Below are 17,085 nucleotides of genomic sequence, written 5' to 3'. Positions count from 1 at the left end.
ATGCTGCACCTCCCCCTGCTCCCACGGCCACCCAGTGGGCCTGGCCCCAGCCAGCATGCACAGCTTTTCAGTGGGTTTTCTCCTAGTGTAGCTTCAGCCTCCTGGGAGCTACTCAGCTGTCCCTGCCTCCAGTGGCTCCTCCTCTTGCCCCTGCTGCACCACTGCAGGCAGGCAGGAAACTGCAGCCAAGTAGCTCCTACCCCAGCTCAGGACTCCAGCTCCAGCTCCCAGCTGCCTTCCACTCACACAGATACCTGTGGGCAGATAATTGAGTGGAAGGTAGCCTGGAGCTGGAGCCCTGTGTGGTGGGGCAGGAGTCTACCCATCTGCCGCTCCCCCTGTAGTGTTCAGCATGTGTCCCCACAGCTGCCATCGCTTCCCTGTACTGCCTGCTGCTCAGAGCAGTGCAACAGAGGCAACACACGAAGGAGGAGGAACCATTGGAGGAGCGGGGGGGAGCCAAGCAGTGTGTAGGTGCACTGGAAGTAGCCCCCCTGAGAAGCTGTGCATGCTGGCTGGGGCCAGAGCAGGGGCTGATGCCAGTGGGATCATAGCATGGGTTGCACCGGGTAAGACCAAGCAGGGCTTGGCCCCGTGGGTAGCCATAGACCAGATACAATCAATTGGTGGGGGCCAGCCCACAGGTTGAATCCAATCAATTGGTGGGTTGGATCTGACCCCTTCTGTAGCTGATCTAGTTCCTTGTAGCTCATCTTGATGTTCTTTGAGAGAGACTTTAGAATATTATGGCCTAATGCATACTTTGGCATACTAAGCACGTGTAGGCAATGTGTGTTCTACTTTTTGCACTCAGTAATGGATCCCTGACTGGAGTCTGCAATGAAGTCCAAATTCAGGAAGAAAATAGCTTTTTTAATCAATCTTTTTCTTTCTTTTTTTTTTCATTTTAATGTTGCTTTTCTTTCTCTTCGTCATTGTTTGATTCACATTTGCTGTTTTTCTCCTTTCCTTTCAGTGGTGATTGAAGAAACAAGTTCTTATTACTGTTATCACTACCACGCTACTAAAGTTAATTTTGGAAATTCAGTAAACACTTGAATACATAACTTGTATAACAGCAACAGATTAGCAACAAATTTCTTCTTTAATATAGAATTTCTACAGAAAAAAATGTACTTAAGATAGACTATGCCATTTATTAATTTGCAAAGGTGTCATGTCCTGTATTATGTCTACAGTAATAATGAGCACATCAGAATTGATCAACATCAATAATTAAGGTTTTCATTACAAATCATGGTTTTCAGGCACAATTTTCTGAAGATCGTATGTAAGAAGCAAGCATTTTCCTAACATGGTTTCCACCTAAAATAACAGTTTTGGAAAATATGAGCCAAGGACGGTTCAACCTTGGTTGAAAAGAAAGAGAATGGAAAAATATACAGTCTTGGGTTTTTTTTCAAGAAAGAATTTTAATGGCTCTATTGTTGATATGCTTGCACTTAAAAAGTTGAACTTTGCCAAGGAAATAGACCATTATTAATAAGTTGAATCTCTTAGCTTTCTACTAAGAAAAAAATAGATTTATTTTTCTGCACTACTGGTGTTTGAAAATTGCTGTTTATGCATAGTTAATGCTGGGGTATTAATTTTAGGCATCTTTTCCTTGATATTCTAAGCAAGATTATAAGGTTTCATTATTTATAAAATATACATGATTTGAATATTCATATGTCCAATAAACTTTTTTCTTTTTTTTTCTTGTAGAACATCTATTCTTGGAATTTCCTTTGGGGCGGCATTTCTCTTGCTTTCCTTCATTCTTTTTATATGTTTTGCTGGACAACTTTTGGTAAGTAAACAGAAAATATTAACTCAGTGGCCTACAGAATTATATATATAATTTCAATATGTATTTCATTACCAATTTCATTAGGGCCTATTAGTGCAGTTTGTTGGCAAGTTTCCCGTTGGTTTTAGTGAGCTTTTTTGTCTGAGCACAGCAAGCATATGCCAGCTTCTAATGGAATGATTCCCTTTTACGCATCCTTGTTAATCTGAAAAACAGAAGACACCAGTATGATGATGGTTCTTGCTTACATGGGTTTTAATTGTGACTCAAAGAAAGGTTTACATTACAGGCTCATTTCCTGAAATGCATAGATTAGCTTTTGTACTAACAAGGGCTAGCATTTTTTTAAGATTATTTAGTAAATATGTTTCATGCATGGTGGGGGCTTTGTGGTTTTTTAAAAATATCAAACAAGTGTGTGATCTGTATTTAATAGCAAATTTAGTATTCATTTATTTATATCATACAGAAGCTAGAGGATTAGGTGTTTAATTTTTGCCTTAAAATCAGTGTTGCCATATAATCTGTTAATATGCTATTATTGGCACGTACGTTAACTTGAAGAATTTGAACCTAACCTCAGTTTCATGAGAAAAGCAAAAACATCTCTTGTGAATTCCTTCCAGCATAATGTCGTGGTAGTACTGGAGTGATGTCGTAGCCACAATCCTCCAGGCAGTATGTGAAAGGGAAGGCTTTTTTTTTGTAGGATATGTCTTCTATTGAACCAACTCTATACTTAGGAGAGATTTAGATAAACATTTGGTTACAGTGGGTGCATCTACATGTGCAATTCAAAGCAATAAACTCTGGAGCAGTTTGAACCAAAGTAAACTATTCCCGTTGTAGTGTCTACATGTGCACCTGAGACAGCAGCAATTTGAGCTGGGGCAGAGCAGTTTACACCAGGGCCACTCCTGCCCTGCTTGGCCTGGGCTGCCAGGAAGGCATAGGGGGTCAGCCCTGGGCTCCAGGTGGTTGCATTGGGTGGCAGAGGGGCTGGCTGGGCCATGAGGGTACTGAAAGTGTGGAGCTGTGTGGCTAGGTGGCAGGCAGGAGTCTGGCTCCCTGCTGGCTGGGCTGACCGGGCTCAATTTATGTCTGTGGTCAGCATCTACATGTGTGTTTAATCACAGTTAATTACCCCACTGTAAGATAGTACTACCCCCAACGGTACTATCTTACTGCTGCACTAATTAGTTTACTGTTGCCTAATACCATCACACATGTAGATGGTTACACTTTACTCTTCAGCTAATTAGTCTGCTTACAGTTAGGCACACTTGTAGACACAGCCAGTGTGACTATTCAGGACATGATAGCCTTTGCACCTATGTATCTTTCTGTTCTTTTTATGGACTATGACAGCTGGTAACACATGTGGACTATAGGACTCCATAATGATACCATTGTGTATTATCTCCTGAAGATAGGGTTGCATATCTTTGATATCTGGCCATGTACAAGTGTCACTATTCTCCCAGTAGAAACCATGAGTGTACAAATGTTAACACTATTTTTTCCTCATACCAAATATGGTGGTTCTATAGAAAAATAACCCAGTTCAAACCAGGTAGAAATTGCTCCTGGGAGAGCAGAGTCACAAACCCCTTGCCCATTTCTCTCATGGGAGTCCTGATCTAAGACATATGGATGGGCCTTGCCATGCTGCTCAGTCTTCCTGGGACCTGAGCAGAGAGAGAAGTGCTACAAGCCCTCTACCCACTTCTCATACCCGAGTCCCAATATGCGAAATAGGCATGGGCTTTGTTGTGCTACTCCATCTGCTCAGTTCTTGGGTGTACACTGGAGGCAGGAGTAAATTCCACAAATTCAATTTTTCAGGGTCTGTTGGTGGTGCCTGAGTCTCATACTGGCTACAGTCATAGTCAGTCTTTTGGCACTATTCTTGTTCAGACAAGTACTGGTGGTAAATAACTGGCCTTCATTTTTAGCAGGCACTACTGTAGCAGTCTTGCCTTCATGTGCTATTGCCCCAGTGGGTATGTCATCACTCTTCTGACCAGTGCTTTCAATCTGCCTATATGCCAAGGCACAAAGTGAGTGCATCTTTAAGGTAGTTTAATAGTACTCGTCTGCTTTTTGTTAATGGTATCTGGCAAGTACTTTGAAAAGGCTGGTATCAATCACTATTATCACAGGCACATCTTGAATTCCCCTGTGGTCAGGGCATATGAACACAGCAGTGCTTCCTTCTTAACTGCAACGATTTCCTCTGGAAATTCCAGCTAGATAACATCCATTATAAATTGGACATGCAGTGCCAGTCCAATTAATAGTTGAAAAAAGCTTAGGTTCTCATCATAAAATGACTGGAAAATAATGGTCACCCACTGTCCAGCACTGTCAGGTAGTCTGTCCTTTTAGTCCTCACTAAGACCTCTGCTGTATTAACCTATTAATCCTAAAGAGATTTGGACCAGTAAGTCTTTTGTACCGTCATCGTTTCCCAACTCTTCCCAACTAAGCTTCAGCTTCCAAAAAACTAAAGTGGGATTTTCTGGTACTTTGTGGCTATGTGACCATCTTTTCCACACCTATAACAGAACAAGTGTCATCTATTCCTTTGCTGAGATGGTGCAGCAATATCTCTCTCTGAAGCCCTTTGGCCCTGCAGAGTTTGGGATTTGGGGATGTGCAAATAGAGTTTGGGATTTGGGGATGTGCAAGATATGCAGAACTTTGCAATGCAGTTGGTTGCCCTGCTAGGGTTTTAACCTACTGTGAAAGGTGTTGGGTGTTCATCACAAGATACTGTGAAGTTCATGGAGGACATACAAATGCCTTGTACTTGAAAGCTTGCCTAAGTCTCTCCCAATCTTGCGACTGGTCCAACAAAAGGTATCACCCACAAACAACCTTACCTTTCAGTACAATGTCATTTAGCAATTCCACAGACAGAGACAGCTCTTTGCGTTCCACAGCATGTGCTTTGCTAATTCAAATCTGTAGAGGCTCTGTGGTATTTAATTCCCTGTTCTCCATATTTATCCCTTCACTTGTCTTTAAGCTCCCATGCAGAGAGCTGAGAGATAGAGCTATTGTTTGAAAGCAACAACAACAAAATGTTAGACTGTTGTGCAGATGTGTAGCCTTACAACTTTTAACTTTACCTCATATAAAATAAAATAGGGAGTGAATGTGATCTAGCCCTTGAAACAAGAAAAAAAAAGAACTGACAATTTGTAGCATTTCTTCTGAATCTACTACCAAATTAATGTGTGCTTTGGGGCAAATAATTTATTTCCCTGCCTCTCCATTTGCTTCTCTATAAACTAAGGATAGTGCCCCTTCCCAAGCACCAAGGATTATTAAGTGCTTTGAGATCCTTGAATACACTGTATTACATTATGACTGAATAGCATTGCTACTTTATAGCCCAGGTTAGCTTAGCTTTCCTACACAAATCTAATGCAATGTCACATTTTATTACTGTCTGCTATTGACATGAGGAAAAATGATGGCAGCAGGAGGTGTACCAGTGAATAACAGTGCATAAGGAAGAAAATAGGGAATAAGAACAGATTGCTCCAGCGGAGAGATATAGCAGGCTAGAGGACTCTAGAGAGATCTGAAATGTTTTCTGCTGGGGAATTATTAAAAAGACAGCCCAGGAAAATTCCAGAAACAGAGTATGCTGGCATATTAGAGTCTAGGGATCGTGAGATGTATATTCCACTGGAGTGTTTCTTCTGTACCATCCAGTTTCTGGGCAGGGGAACGACCCCAACATACTTTTCTGAGGCTTTGTTTTAAAGGAATTGCCCAGTCAAACTCCAAGGCTACAAGCAGCCGTGAGAATTTATGCCTCTTAAATAATACCTAATGTTTATTTTCAATGTTGGCAATATATTTTTCATAAATCTGATATTTTCTAATCCATATTGAAAATGCTTCCCCGGAATAGGAGCTTGTCGTTGTATGTGCAGCCTTCTATGAGATTTCTCCCTATGATCTCAGTACATGGGAGAGGAACTCTCTATGCTTGTGTCTTGTAGGTTTGGCTCAGAGTCTAAGGAACTTGTAATATGTCAGTAAGGATCATGGTGACAACTGCAAAATAGGCCATTATATTATCGTTACAAATTATTCTAATCATAGCTGTTAGAACTGTTATTGTTACATATTGTACATCATCACTGTCCAACTGTATATTATTAGGAGAAACACCAGCAAAATGGCTAAACTATTAGTCATATCTTTCTTCCACTCCCAATGCACCTGCCCCATTTTGTCTCTTCTGCAAGGCAGAATCTCAGCATTATTTTTCAGCCTTCATCACAGGTAAGCTGTGATACCCCTTTAGCATGTCTGTTCCAGAATTGAAGCCGCTGTAAGCCCTGCCACTGAAAAGAGTAGCTGGAGCAGCATAAACATTGAGCCAAAAAAGACTCTAGTTTTTGACCTTCACATTTTATTCCTAGGCTTTTACGAAGACAGGATTTATCAACCTAAAGCCTTTTCTGAGCAAAATAAGTGCTATTGCTGGCACAGTGTATTTTACCATCCTTCTCCAAAGATCTATAAAGCCCCTTTTGAGTCTGCAATTCATTTAGGGTAGCTAGAAGGCTTTTTCTGCTTTGATACTATTTTTAAAAAGATCAGGTTCAGATACAAATTTTATTGTCAAATTTGTATACACATTCCTATTTACTCCACTGAACAACATGCATATACATTTCAGGGTAGTAGATGTTGTTACGCTGTGTGTATGTGCGTGTGCATGCACGTACTCACGTATGCATGGATGTCTACTTAGAATGTAAAACTGCCATTAAATAAGTTTGCAAAACTTGCCTGGTAAAAATAAATAACCAGGCATTTTCCACGGCTAGGTGAGCTAACTTTTGGTCCTTAGTAAATACTGAATTTAGTAAAATAAAGCAAACAGAATAGAATTTGGAGATGGAATACAATAAAAACAGTAGATTAAAAATGAGGATATTTGACTCTCCGTATTATGTGCTTGTCTTATAAAATTAAACACTTTTTGTCCTCTGAGTCTGTGCTCGTTGTAAATAGCTGCCATCATTGCAAAGGGAATAAAACATGGAACGGCTGTCAGTCTTGAACAGTCCTAGGACTTTTAATTTTCTTTCAGTTGGAAAGTGAATATAATAAAAAACAAATCTTGTTTGCTTTAATCTTCTCTTCTGGTTATAGTTTAAATAAATTAATAAAATAAATTAAAAGATTGCTGTGACTTAGTTAATATATCATGAGAGAGAAGAGTTAGACTTAATTTTCACTTTAGATTCATTATAAATTAATGGCCCATTGATTCTACCAATTCCTGAGCACCACAATGCTATCTAGTTCGATCACTTACAAACTAACAGGATCATAGAACAAACTTGCATACAGAGCTGTCCTCTGAAAGTATTGCGGACCTGTGGGAAAAGTTACGCAGTTCTGAAGCCTCCAGTACCTTCAATCCAAAATATTACCACTGATACTGGCAAGAACCCAGTGCCTCAGTCGAGCTGAAGTGGAAGTGTTGTAGCTGTGATGGTCCAGAAAATGTACAAGAGGTGGGATGTTAGTGTTCTGTGTGGCACTTTCCATTGAGGACGTTTAAGGAACGTTGCAGTAAATAATGATAGAATATGCTCATCGTACTTCTAAAACATCTTTAATTAGAGATGGGTTTATATACTAGACCAAGATGAGGGTTCCTTCCAAACTCTTGGGCCTCAAAGGTGTGTAAATGCCATCTTCACGGACTAGAGCCTAGGGGCCTTTGTACATGTCACAAAATTGGTCTTTAAAGTGGCTTAAATGCCCTTTTGCACCTCTTTAATGGTGCTGCTGTTTGCATGCTTGGCAGCTTAATCCACTTTAATGGTGTTGCTGTTTCCTTGCTCGATGACATATTTTACTTTAAATGACTTTGTAACGTAGCAAGATAAAACACCTCTGAGATGTTTTAGTTTGCTACCTAACAAAATGCAACGGTACATGGGACGCTGGAAGCCGGCATGCACAGGGCTTGGTGGGCTTCCAGTGCCCCACGCACCATCCCTACTGCCTTATCTTGCCTCCAGCACATGCAGCTACCCTCCTGCCACCTTGCCGCACTGCCGCAGAGACAAGCCAGCTGTTCCCAGGTGTCCCAGCTGGTGGGAAGGTGGCTGGGATGGTGCAGAGGTAGGTGCTGGATCTTACCTGCCTCTCCCACGGCGGGGGTTTGGGGGCAAGCTGCTGCCAGGTCGCACAGCCCCTGAGCTGCGGGAGAACCCACCGCTTTCCTCTGCAGCAGCGGGGCCCCCCAGGTGGCACCCACCCAGGCAGTCTCGGGGGGGCGCCATAGTCGCCGACAGTCAGGTAAGGATTGGGCCCACAACCTTGTATACACACCACAGGGTTTTAGTTCAGTTTAATTGTCCCTAAATTGGAATGGTGGAAATGGTGGGGTTTTAAAAACCCACCGTTTCAATTTAGCGAGAACTAAACTGAATTAAACCCCCGTGGTGTATACAAGCATCCTAGGACTCCCCTTTCAGCTGAGCATCCTAACTGCTAATCTATGGAGTCAGACTCCCCAGTACTTGTTCTCTACAAGATTTATGCAATACACGCTTACTGAATAAAATAAATTGCATTAGGAATAAAAGTCAGCCCCACGACTCCCTCTTTTTAAACAGGGTGTCCATCACACTGGGCCATGGGGAGCTGGTTTACACAACAATGATGGTAAGTCCCTGCAGCTACAAACTCAGTACACACCTGCTAACACACTCTGAACCCAGAAGTACACTGTTGAGACTGTTCCTGGCCCATTTTTCAGCAGGCCTAAAAACAGGTGCTGGGGTAAGGGAGCAAAGGAAGGAGCTGAAGGATGAGCCTAGAGCAGGCTCAGTGGCAAGCTTCCAGATTTAGAGCATGCCATGTTCCTTCTCCTTACTCTTCTTCTGGCCCACTGATTTCTTCATGCTAGGAGAAGCCAAGTTTCAAGAGGAGGAGCAGAGAATACTCTCATTTCTGCCTAAAGCTTGTTGTGGTAATTAGGTTATGTCCTGGGAAGTAACCATTGTAAAATCAAACCCTTTTAGACTGACTTGTGCGGTTGGAGAGGTTTAAAACCTGGTTCTCCCATTTTCTGGCCATGTACTCTAATCAGTAGACATTTGGGCAGTGTTAGGGTACTCTTCTCTGTCTGCCAGTTAGGTGTTCTGGTGCCATGGCAGGTGCCTTTTCCCACCTCCAGCACACGCAGCCACCCTCCTGCCACCTTGCCACTCCAAGTGCATGGAATCCCCACAGAGTACCTCCTGTCCTCAGCGAGTCAGGGCAGGTTAAGCTGCAGTGTGATAGATGCTCGTGAGGCTGCCTATAAGTTTGTGTGTTAATAGAAGGGGAGAGGAAGCTGAGCATCTTCCAGGGGCAGACTAGGATCAGGACTTCATTCTGCAATAGGGGATCATTGCTTGAGAGTGTGCAGACTCCACAGAATAGGAAGGCTGTGGACCACCTCAAGGCAAGAGAGGTTTTGCCTGTAGGGTACACCAGACTCTACAGTGAAAGATTGTGAATCTTTGGGTCTTAGAGGTGGAAAGCTGTGCTGAAGGAGGCACCTAAGTTTGAGGCAATTAGCAAGCTATACTGAAGCTGCCTCAGACACAGAACAGTATTTGGCCTTAAATTATTGTTTGCTTTTTCCTTTTACCTCTTTTTCACTACTGCTGTAATTCTGGGTTATCTCTTTATCCATGTAAATATCCAATTCTTTTCTGAATCCTGCTAATATGAGGCTCAAAGATATAGCTTAGTAAACAGGTCAATATTCTATTTGCAGAGTGCATAAATAGGTTTTCCTTTTAGCTAAACTGTCTTGCAGTCACATTGGATGTCCCTTTGTTCCCATATTAAAAGCAGGTAAAAAATAACTGTCATATTTGCTTCCTTGCCTGCCACTTACTTAGACTATCTTGATCATATCTCTGTCTTGCTCTCCTTAAAGTAAGCAGTTGCTCTTCATAGGGAGGTTCCTCCATGATTGTGAAAGGCATTGTTTTCATTTAAAAATGTGTAAAAGGTGTGGCACATGCCATTTTTTTTTAAATTTAGGCTTCACTTTTTCCCCAGATTTGAAGAAGGGCAATTCGTGCCCAAAAGCTGTCTAGAATCTCTGCCAGTGATACAGTTGATCCAATAAAAGATATCACCAAAAAGCTTCACATATTTCCTGGGCTATCATGGCTACAACACTCCAGTCCTACTATAACCTACTAAGGGCAAGCTTCACATACAGTCTTATTTGTAAGCAACACTACTGTATCTGATAGCTATAAAGAGAGATTATTATTATTTATTAGCTATACTAAGACAGTGGCTTTACCATGAGCCATAAGAGCTGAAATGTAAATGTTTAGTCATCTTCCGTAACACTGAAGCACAATCTTCTCCTCTGTCATTTTAGATTAACTTTTCATTCAGAAATAGTTAAGCAAAAGCTCTTTGCAGCTGACTAGTGCAAGGAACACTGGTGGTAATGTAGCATTTGCAAACCAGGCAGAAAGGCAAATATGTTCCTGAAGACTAGAGAACAGAATATCAGTCTGAGCATTGCTAGTGTGAAAACATTTTCTTGATTCCTAGATTTATCTTGGAAGCAGTGACATACTTTATCCACATACATCCAATGAGGATGAAATTTGAGACTTTTAAGAGGGCTGTATTGTTCACATCTTCACAGCAAGGTTTTGCTTGCAAGCTAAGTACTAACAAGGAGAGCTGAGAAAAGAGCAGCCTGCATACATAACTGGATGTCTGTCAGTTGGCATACATTTAGGCCACCGACAGGTGTGGGGGGAAAAACCCACTCCCAGTGCTTTATTAGAAGAGGCAGCACATTAGTTCAGCCCAGCTCCTCAGCATCTGTATAGATTGGGCACTTCAGCAGGGGTTTTGGTGCTTTTATCTAATAGCCGATTTCAACTAGCTATTAGATAAAAGCCCCAAAAAGCCCCACTGAATTGCCTGATATATACAGACGTTGGCTGAGCCAGGTCCAACTAATACAGTGCCTCTTCTGAGCATGCGCTGCACTCTCAGTGCATGGGAGCCCACAGAGCTGTTTAGTGCATGGGAGCCCCAACCTTAAAGTACCATTTTTTTCACATCTGTAAGCAGCATTAAACTTGTATCTGCAAAAGGACTGAAGTCCATAAACTAGGATTTAGGCACCTGGGTCCAACATGGCAGCCTCAGAGTTCCTGCTTAGCTGCCCCCTACTCCTACAAGCACTTAACATCTGTAGGTACCTCAGGTCATTTATACACACACATTTTTGTGCCTGGACCTGCCAGAGATCCTGCGCGTCTCAGCAGACTCAATTAATCATTTCTGCTCCGCCTGCAAGCTGATGCGCATGGTGCTGTGTCACTTGCAGTTGTATAAGTGGCAAAATGCACATCAGCATGGAGACAATGGTGTGGTGCACTTTCGAAAATGTGTCCTATCCTTATCATTCCCCGTGGTCTGTCTTAAGTAGCTGTCTGCTAAGCACACTGACCTCAGTGAATCATATTCTGAAAGGTAGTAGCCTAAAGCCAAACCTATGCTGATGACCTGCCAGGCACAGGACCTCTTGGGGGAAACAGGACCACACACTGCCTCCTGCTCCACATCTGCCCAAGCCCAGCAGTTAGGCAGCACAGATGGCTTAGAGCAGGGGCGGACAATTATTTTGGGCGGAGGGCCGCTTATTGAGTCTTGGCAAGCCATCAAGGGCCGCATGACAGGCAGCCCAGGGCAGATTAATATTAATTTACTAAAATTTTTAGGGGCCCCGCAAGCTGGATAGAATGGCTTGGCAGGCCACCTCCGGCCTGCGGGCCATATTTTGCCCACCCCTGGCATAGAGCTGTCAGGACCCAGTAGACCTTTTACATTGCCTGATTGCCAGGTATGGGTATGTATATGCTAGGAGCAATTTGGCAGGGCTTGTTTCTCTGTAGCAGCCTCAGGCTCACCACCAAAGGGCCTAACTCAGGAGCTGTGGATTTTGGTACAGGAATAGGTTACTTGAAAGGTTAGGTTTGAAGTCTGCTTGTGGACTGGGCCACAGTCAGTAAGTCCCTTGTTCCAAGGACTTACCCATGGTTAATTTTAAGTACCTTTCTGGTCCTGGTGAAGTCAATGGGACTATGTACTCAAAGTAAATGTGAATATAACTTTACAAGATTAAGTTCCCTTCACAAAACTTAAGCTGAAGCAGTATATGTCAAGCCATTCTGATGGAGCCTTGGCCTATTCTTTAGGCCTGACGGAAAATAGGAACATGAATAACTGTAACCATTTTTTGTCTTTTGGTGCCTCATAAACCTACAAGTCCCATTTTTCTGTAAAGGCAATTTTAGTAACATATTGAGATGTATGAGGTTTGCAAGTGGGACAAAAGAGTGATAGAACTACAGGAATATGATTCACAGACTTTCTGTAAATGCAAGGTCTTCAGTAACAATTTTCTAACCACCACTAGCATGAAGGCTATGTGACAACTCCTGTGACACTTTCAGCTATGCTGTAATTGTCACCTGGCACCATTTTGTTGGTCTCAGTTAAAGTGACATTAGTTTTACCAAAAGCTGAAGCAGGCTTTGATTTGTGGAAAGATGATACAGTTTACACTGTAATAAATTTGATATTAAAGACAAATAGTATTTCCCAGTTTTCATGATGAGTTGTCATATCATATTAATCAGTTTAGGGATGACTAACATTGATTCTACATGTGCAATACCTATTACTTCCTATAACTTAACAGTATATATTATTTTCAGTTCAGAATACTGCACTGAACTCCTTGAGCTTTATTCAGATTTAGTAGAAGATTTTTCTGCAATTTAATATTAAACATGTACACACAAGTCCATTGATCTTACCACATCCTGCTCCAAATACAATATATCTTTCTTTGAATTTGCCTTTTCTAGCATAAGCCTATAGCTGTGTGTGTGTATGATATATATACAATACCAAAAGAAAACCATTTATTGCACCCACTTCCCCCCACGAGAGGAGGATGAGGAAATAAACATGCATCAGAGGTGAATCACATAGCTTAATGTAAAACAGGAAGAAACTTAGATACCATAGTGCAGTCAGTGTTGGACCCAATAGGGAATAGAATATTTTAATCACATCAGAAATAGAAATACATTTGTAATTCCTGAAGAAAATGAATAAAACCTGCATGTGAAAGCTTTTTTCTTGTAAGAAGTGAGGCAATTTGCTGTAATATTTATTAAGCTATTTTAATAAGCACTTTAACAATCACCAAATGCCGAATTTTTAGATGCTGCAAATATGAAATGTCTTATATTGCTTGCAAAATTTCCAGAAACTGTCTCCCGCCTTTTACTGCTCAATATTTTTTATTTCTTTTAAGGAAAAAAAATCTTATTCATATGAACGAGGCACACAGAAGGAATATCCCACCCAAGCCCTACCTCTTTTGGCTAGTAGGGTTAGGCACACCATTTTCTTAGCCAGCAGCACACAAGGAAGTGTTTCGACCAGTGAGCCACTCTCTCTCTCCTCTTTGGAGCTCATGTGCTAACATGGAAGTTTAGCAATAGAGAACCAAAGCATATAGACTACTTAAACTCTTCAAAAGTGAATTACTCAAGTCAGACTACTGGAAATCTGTTCATAGCCCCCAGTGATCAACTGCTCTGTAAATGGCTGTGTAGTAAGCATATGTAAGCCACGTTGAGCCTTTCTAGGGAGAGGTGGCATATAAATCAATAAATAAACATGCTACCATAGGTTGGGTTGGTGAAGACAACACATGTAGACAACAACAGTACATTTGTTCATAAATAACCCATTTTGTATCACTGGCAATCAATACATTTGTGCATTGAGAGAAGAATTCTCATGTAAATTTTGTTCCAATCTTTTGTCATGTTGCCTTTCTATATTAAATTTTTATTTTTTTTCATTAGCCTCACACTTCTAGATTAAATGACCTTCAGAAAAATTATGAACGAAGAAAGTTTTCTAATTACACATTTGCTGCTTGGTGACATTTCTTTTACAAAAACATTTTGGATTGCAAAGGGTTCTATAGACCCATCAGGTGCGTCTACACATCACCCACTGGCAATGCAGCAATGCACTATGCCGCTATATGGCATGCTGTGGTGATGTAGCAATCATGTTGGTCTACATGTGATTGGCAGCTCTGTTGCTGTAGTGGCATGCTCCCCCATTTTAGTGTGCCACTACAGTGATGCTGCAGCAAATTTTAACCATGTGCCACATGCATGGTGCAGTACGGGCAATTACTGCACCATACGTTAATACTCCCAAAAGGAAGTACTAAAGCACAGCTCTGTAGCAATGTCACTGTATGGCGACGTGTAGATGCACCCATCCTGTAAACAATGCATTTTAGTACCTAGATCTTTGAAAAGAAAACGCAGCCTTTGTTTTATTTTGTTCTGCAGTCTTGGAAGGGGGGAATGAAGGTTCTAATATAAGGTCTTTGTTAAATAGTAATTTTGGGCAGCTCCTAGACCTCTTAATCCCTAGATTGTCTGCACATTAGCACCTAAAATTAGGTTTAAGCACTTCTTGGGCAGCTCAAAATTATGCTACTCCACAGCAGGTTTATCTCTGATCTGTTACTCAGGTCATGCTATACTAAGGTGTAGGCACTCTAAGCTACCCGTCCCCATCCCTCTCCCCCTCCCCTGATTGCCCAGATTGGGCCTATTGCCCTCCCCAGCACCCCAGGTCACTGCTCTCTGCCCCCAACATCTCACCCCCTGCTTACCTGTGGCTGCTCTCTCTGCCTGTCTCAGGGGTGGGGAGAGCAGGCAGGGAAATACTAACCTGCCAGCCCAGCCATTACCGTTACCACCATCACTGTTGCTGGTCTCTAAGCCAGGCTTAGCCGAGAGAAGGACAGAAGCCTGGCAGCAGTGGCTGCAGGGAGGCAGGCAGGCAAATTAACTCTTCCGTGCCTGCTTCTCTCCAGCAGACAGTGCAAGCAGTCACAAGCAGTGGGGAGCCCCATGGGGGCAGGAGAGTGGGGGGAGGCCCAGAATGAGAGGGGACAGGGATTCCTACCCTTCAGGCTTCCAGGCCCCTGCCAGCCTGAACATGTCACTGCTCCGACCTGGAGCTAAGCTGATCAACATTTGTGCATCTCACAGCATAAGCTGTAACAAGGCCCTAAGAAAAGAGAGTGGTATTAGTCATTTGAATCCTTCTAACTTAAAATGAAAGATAGAACTGACTGATACATCCAGCAAAATCAAGATGGCAATTTTATTTTCTTTCATAGAGTGATAGGTCTTCCAACCTAAATTGGGCTCTCTGCTAGAAAGATTTTCTTGAAAAATATCTTTATTTGATGTACAGTATGAAATGAAAGTTTGAGACTTTTGATATGTTCCTAAAAAATACTTGAGGAATGGAAATAACAAGGCTACAATTTCATTTCTCAAATCATAAGCTGGCAGGATCCATATTTTTCTTCTGGCCCAAGCTTACAATAGTTGTAGTTTCAGCAATATCATGGTGTTGCTAAAAACAGCAGAAAGGAACCTGATGATTGATTGGTTGTATTTGATACACAATGTATCACTTCCTCAAATTCAGTTTTAGTCTCCATTGTTTTTACCTTGGTCATAAAATAAATCTGTTCTTTATATGAATCTTGATATACATAAATATTATAATAGAAAACAAAAAAGAAAAAATTTAGATGAAACAATAGAAAGTTCAATCCATGGATTCCAACTAAGCCTTTAAAACCATATAATATCAGATACTGTACTGGAAATGAGTAGCCCCTACAGGCTATATAGATTGTTTGGTTAATGATATTTCTAGCTAGGTTCATAGTACATTTTAGTAAAGAGAACTCAGACTTCCTTCATGAAACTGTGGTGTAGTAGTTCATTCATAAAGGGAGATGTATACAGGTGTAGACGAAGCAATAATGTGCATATTGTTAACCGTAAAGGCCATTAATGATTGTGACAGGCTACCAAAGCATGTGGGAAAGTCTCTAGCATTTAGAGTCTTTATATTAAAATAAGTCTTTATAGGGGATATGCTCTAGTTCAGGTACAATTCTTTGCATTCAATGCAAGAAATACTGAATGAAATTCTATCACTGGAGGTATGCAAGAAATCAGACTAGATTTTAATATGAGCGGCAAGGGGGTTTTTGTGATTTTTTTATTGGATCAGCTGTATTATTATAAAAGATACTGGACAAGCTTTGGCATCAAGTATCCTTCAGGTCTGAGAAAGAAGCAGACACAGATTAAACTAAGTATCAGAAAAAAATCGGTTATGTTTAACTCCACATAAATGAAAGCAGTCACTGAAGGAATTGGGAATGGCAGTGAAGTGAGAGGAAAGATAGGTGATCAGTAGTTTCAAAACAAGGAAAACGAAGTTGGCTGGATAGCCAAGTCATATAGAAGAGTGGTGCTCAACCTGTTTGCCTCTCAGGCCAGATGACTGGCACAAAGCCTGTCTACAGGCTGGATCAAGCCCAGGGGTATGACACTGTCCCCTGCCTGCCCTATGCACCAGGATTAGGCCCTGGGAGCCTGGCAACACCCTGATCTGCTCTACACTTCTCCACATAGGCAGATTGGGTCCCAGTGCTGTTCCCTCCTGCACCCTGGTGCAAGGATTGGGTCCTGGGAGCCCAGCATTGCCCCTTCCTTGCCTGGCACACCAAGATTGGGCCTTAGGGGATCAGTGCTGCCCCTCCTGCCCCCCCACATACTGGGATTGGTCCGTAAGGGCCCAGTACCACCCTCTCCCAGTCCCCACACTGGAATTTGGTCCTGGGGCCCAGTACAGGCTCAGGACTTCTCATGGACTTGGAGATTTGGCAGCAGGGGAACAGTGCCACCACTACCCCACCACCATATTTCCAGACAGTTGGGAAATTGCGGGCTGGATCTGGCTGGGGGGCTGGTTGAGAACCCCTGACTATTCAAAAGGGAGGTGGGTGTTACCTGTGAAATGCAGAGCTGTTGGGAGAGACATTAAGTGCATAGTAAAGAGCTATGATGTCACTGTCTGTGTTTAATCCATTGTTTTTCATATCCTATAAGGTCATTAATTTCTGTTCACAAGCTCATCTTTTGAAGTTTTTATAGATTTCTTGGTTGCAGCTACACATCGTTGTACAGTGCCATTGCTATAGCACCATCCTATGGCACTAAAGCACGGAGCAGTGTGGGTGGTTACTGCACCATACATGCAGTGCA

At 42.1% G+C, this 17,085-nt stretch overlaps 1 protein-coding gene across 3 annotated transcripts in view; it reads left to right on the top strand.

Annotated features, from left to right (window-relative positions):
* The window catches only part of ADCY2 (adenylate cyclase 2), a 404,271-nt gene that overhangs the window by 320,301 nt on the left and 66,885 nt on the right, over positions 1-17,085 (top strand). For all 3 annotated transcript variants that reach the window (XM_090039146.1, XM_090039147.1, XM_090039145.1), the window contains one exon: positions 1,729-1,813. In XM_090039146.1, the coding sequence (XP_089895272.1) occupies positions 1,729-1,813 (85 nt within the window). The remainder of the gene's footprint in view (positions 1-1,728; positions 1,814-17,085) is intronic.

Source organism: Crocodylus siamensis, chromosome 3 (genome assembly GCF_052110815.1).
Source record: "Crocodylus siamensis isolate JL-2025a chromosome 3, ASM5211081v1, whole genome shotgun sequence".
Lineage (NCBI taxonomy): Eukaryota > Metazoa > Chordata > Crocodylia > Crocodylidae > Crocodylus > Crocodylus siamensis.
This window is presented reverse-complemented; position numbering and strand designations above follow the sequence as displayed.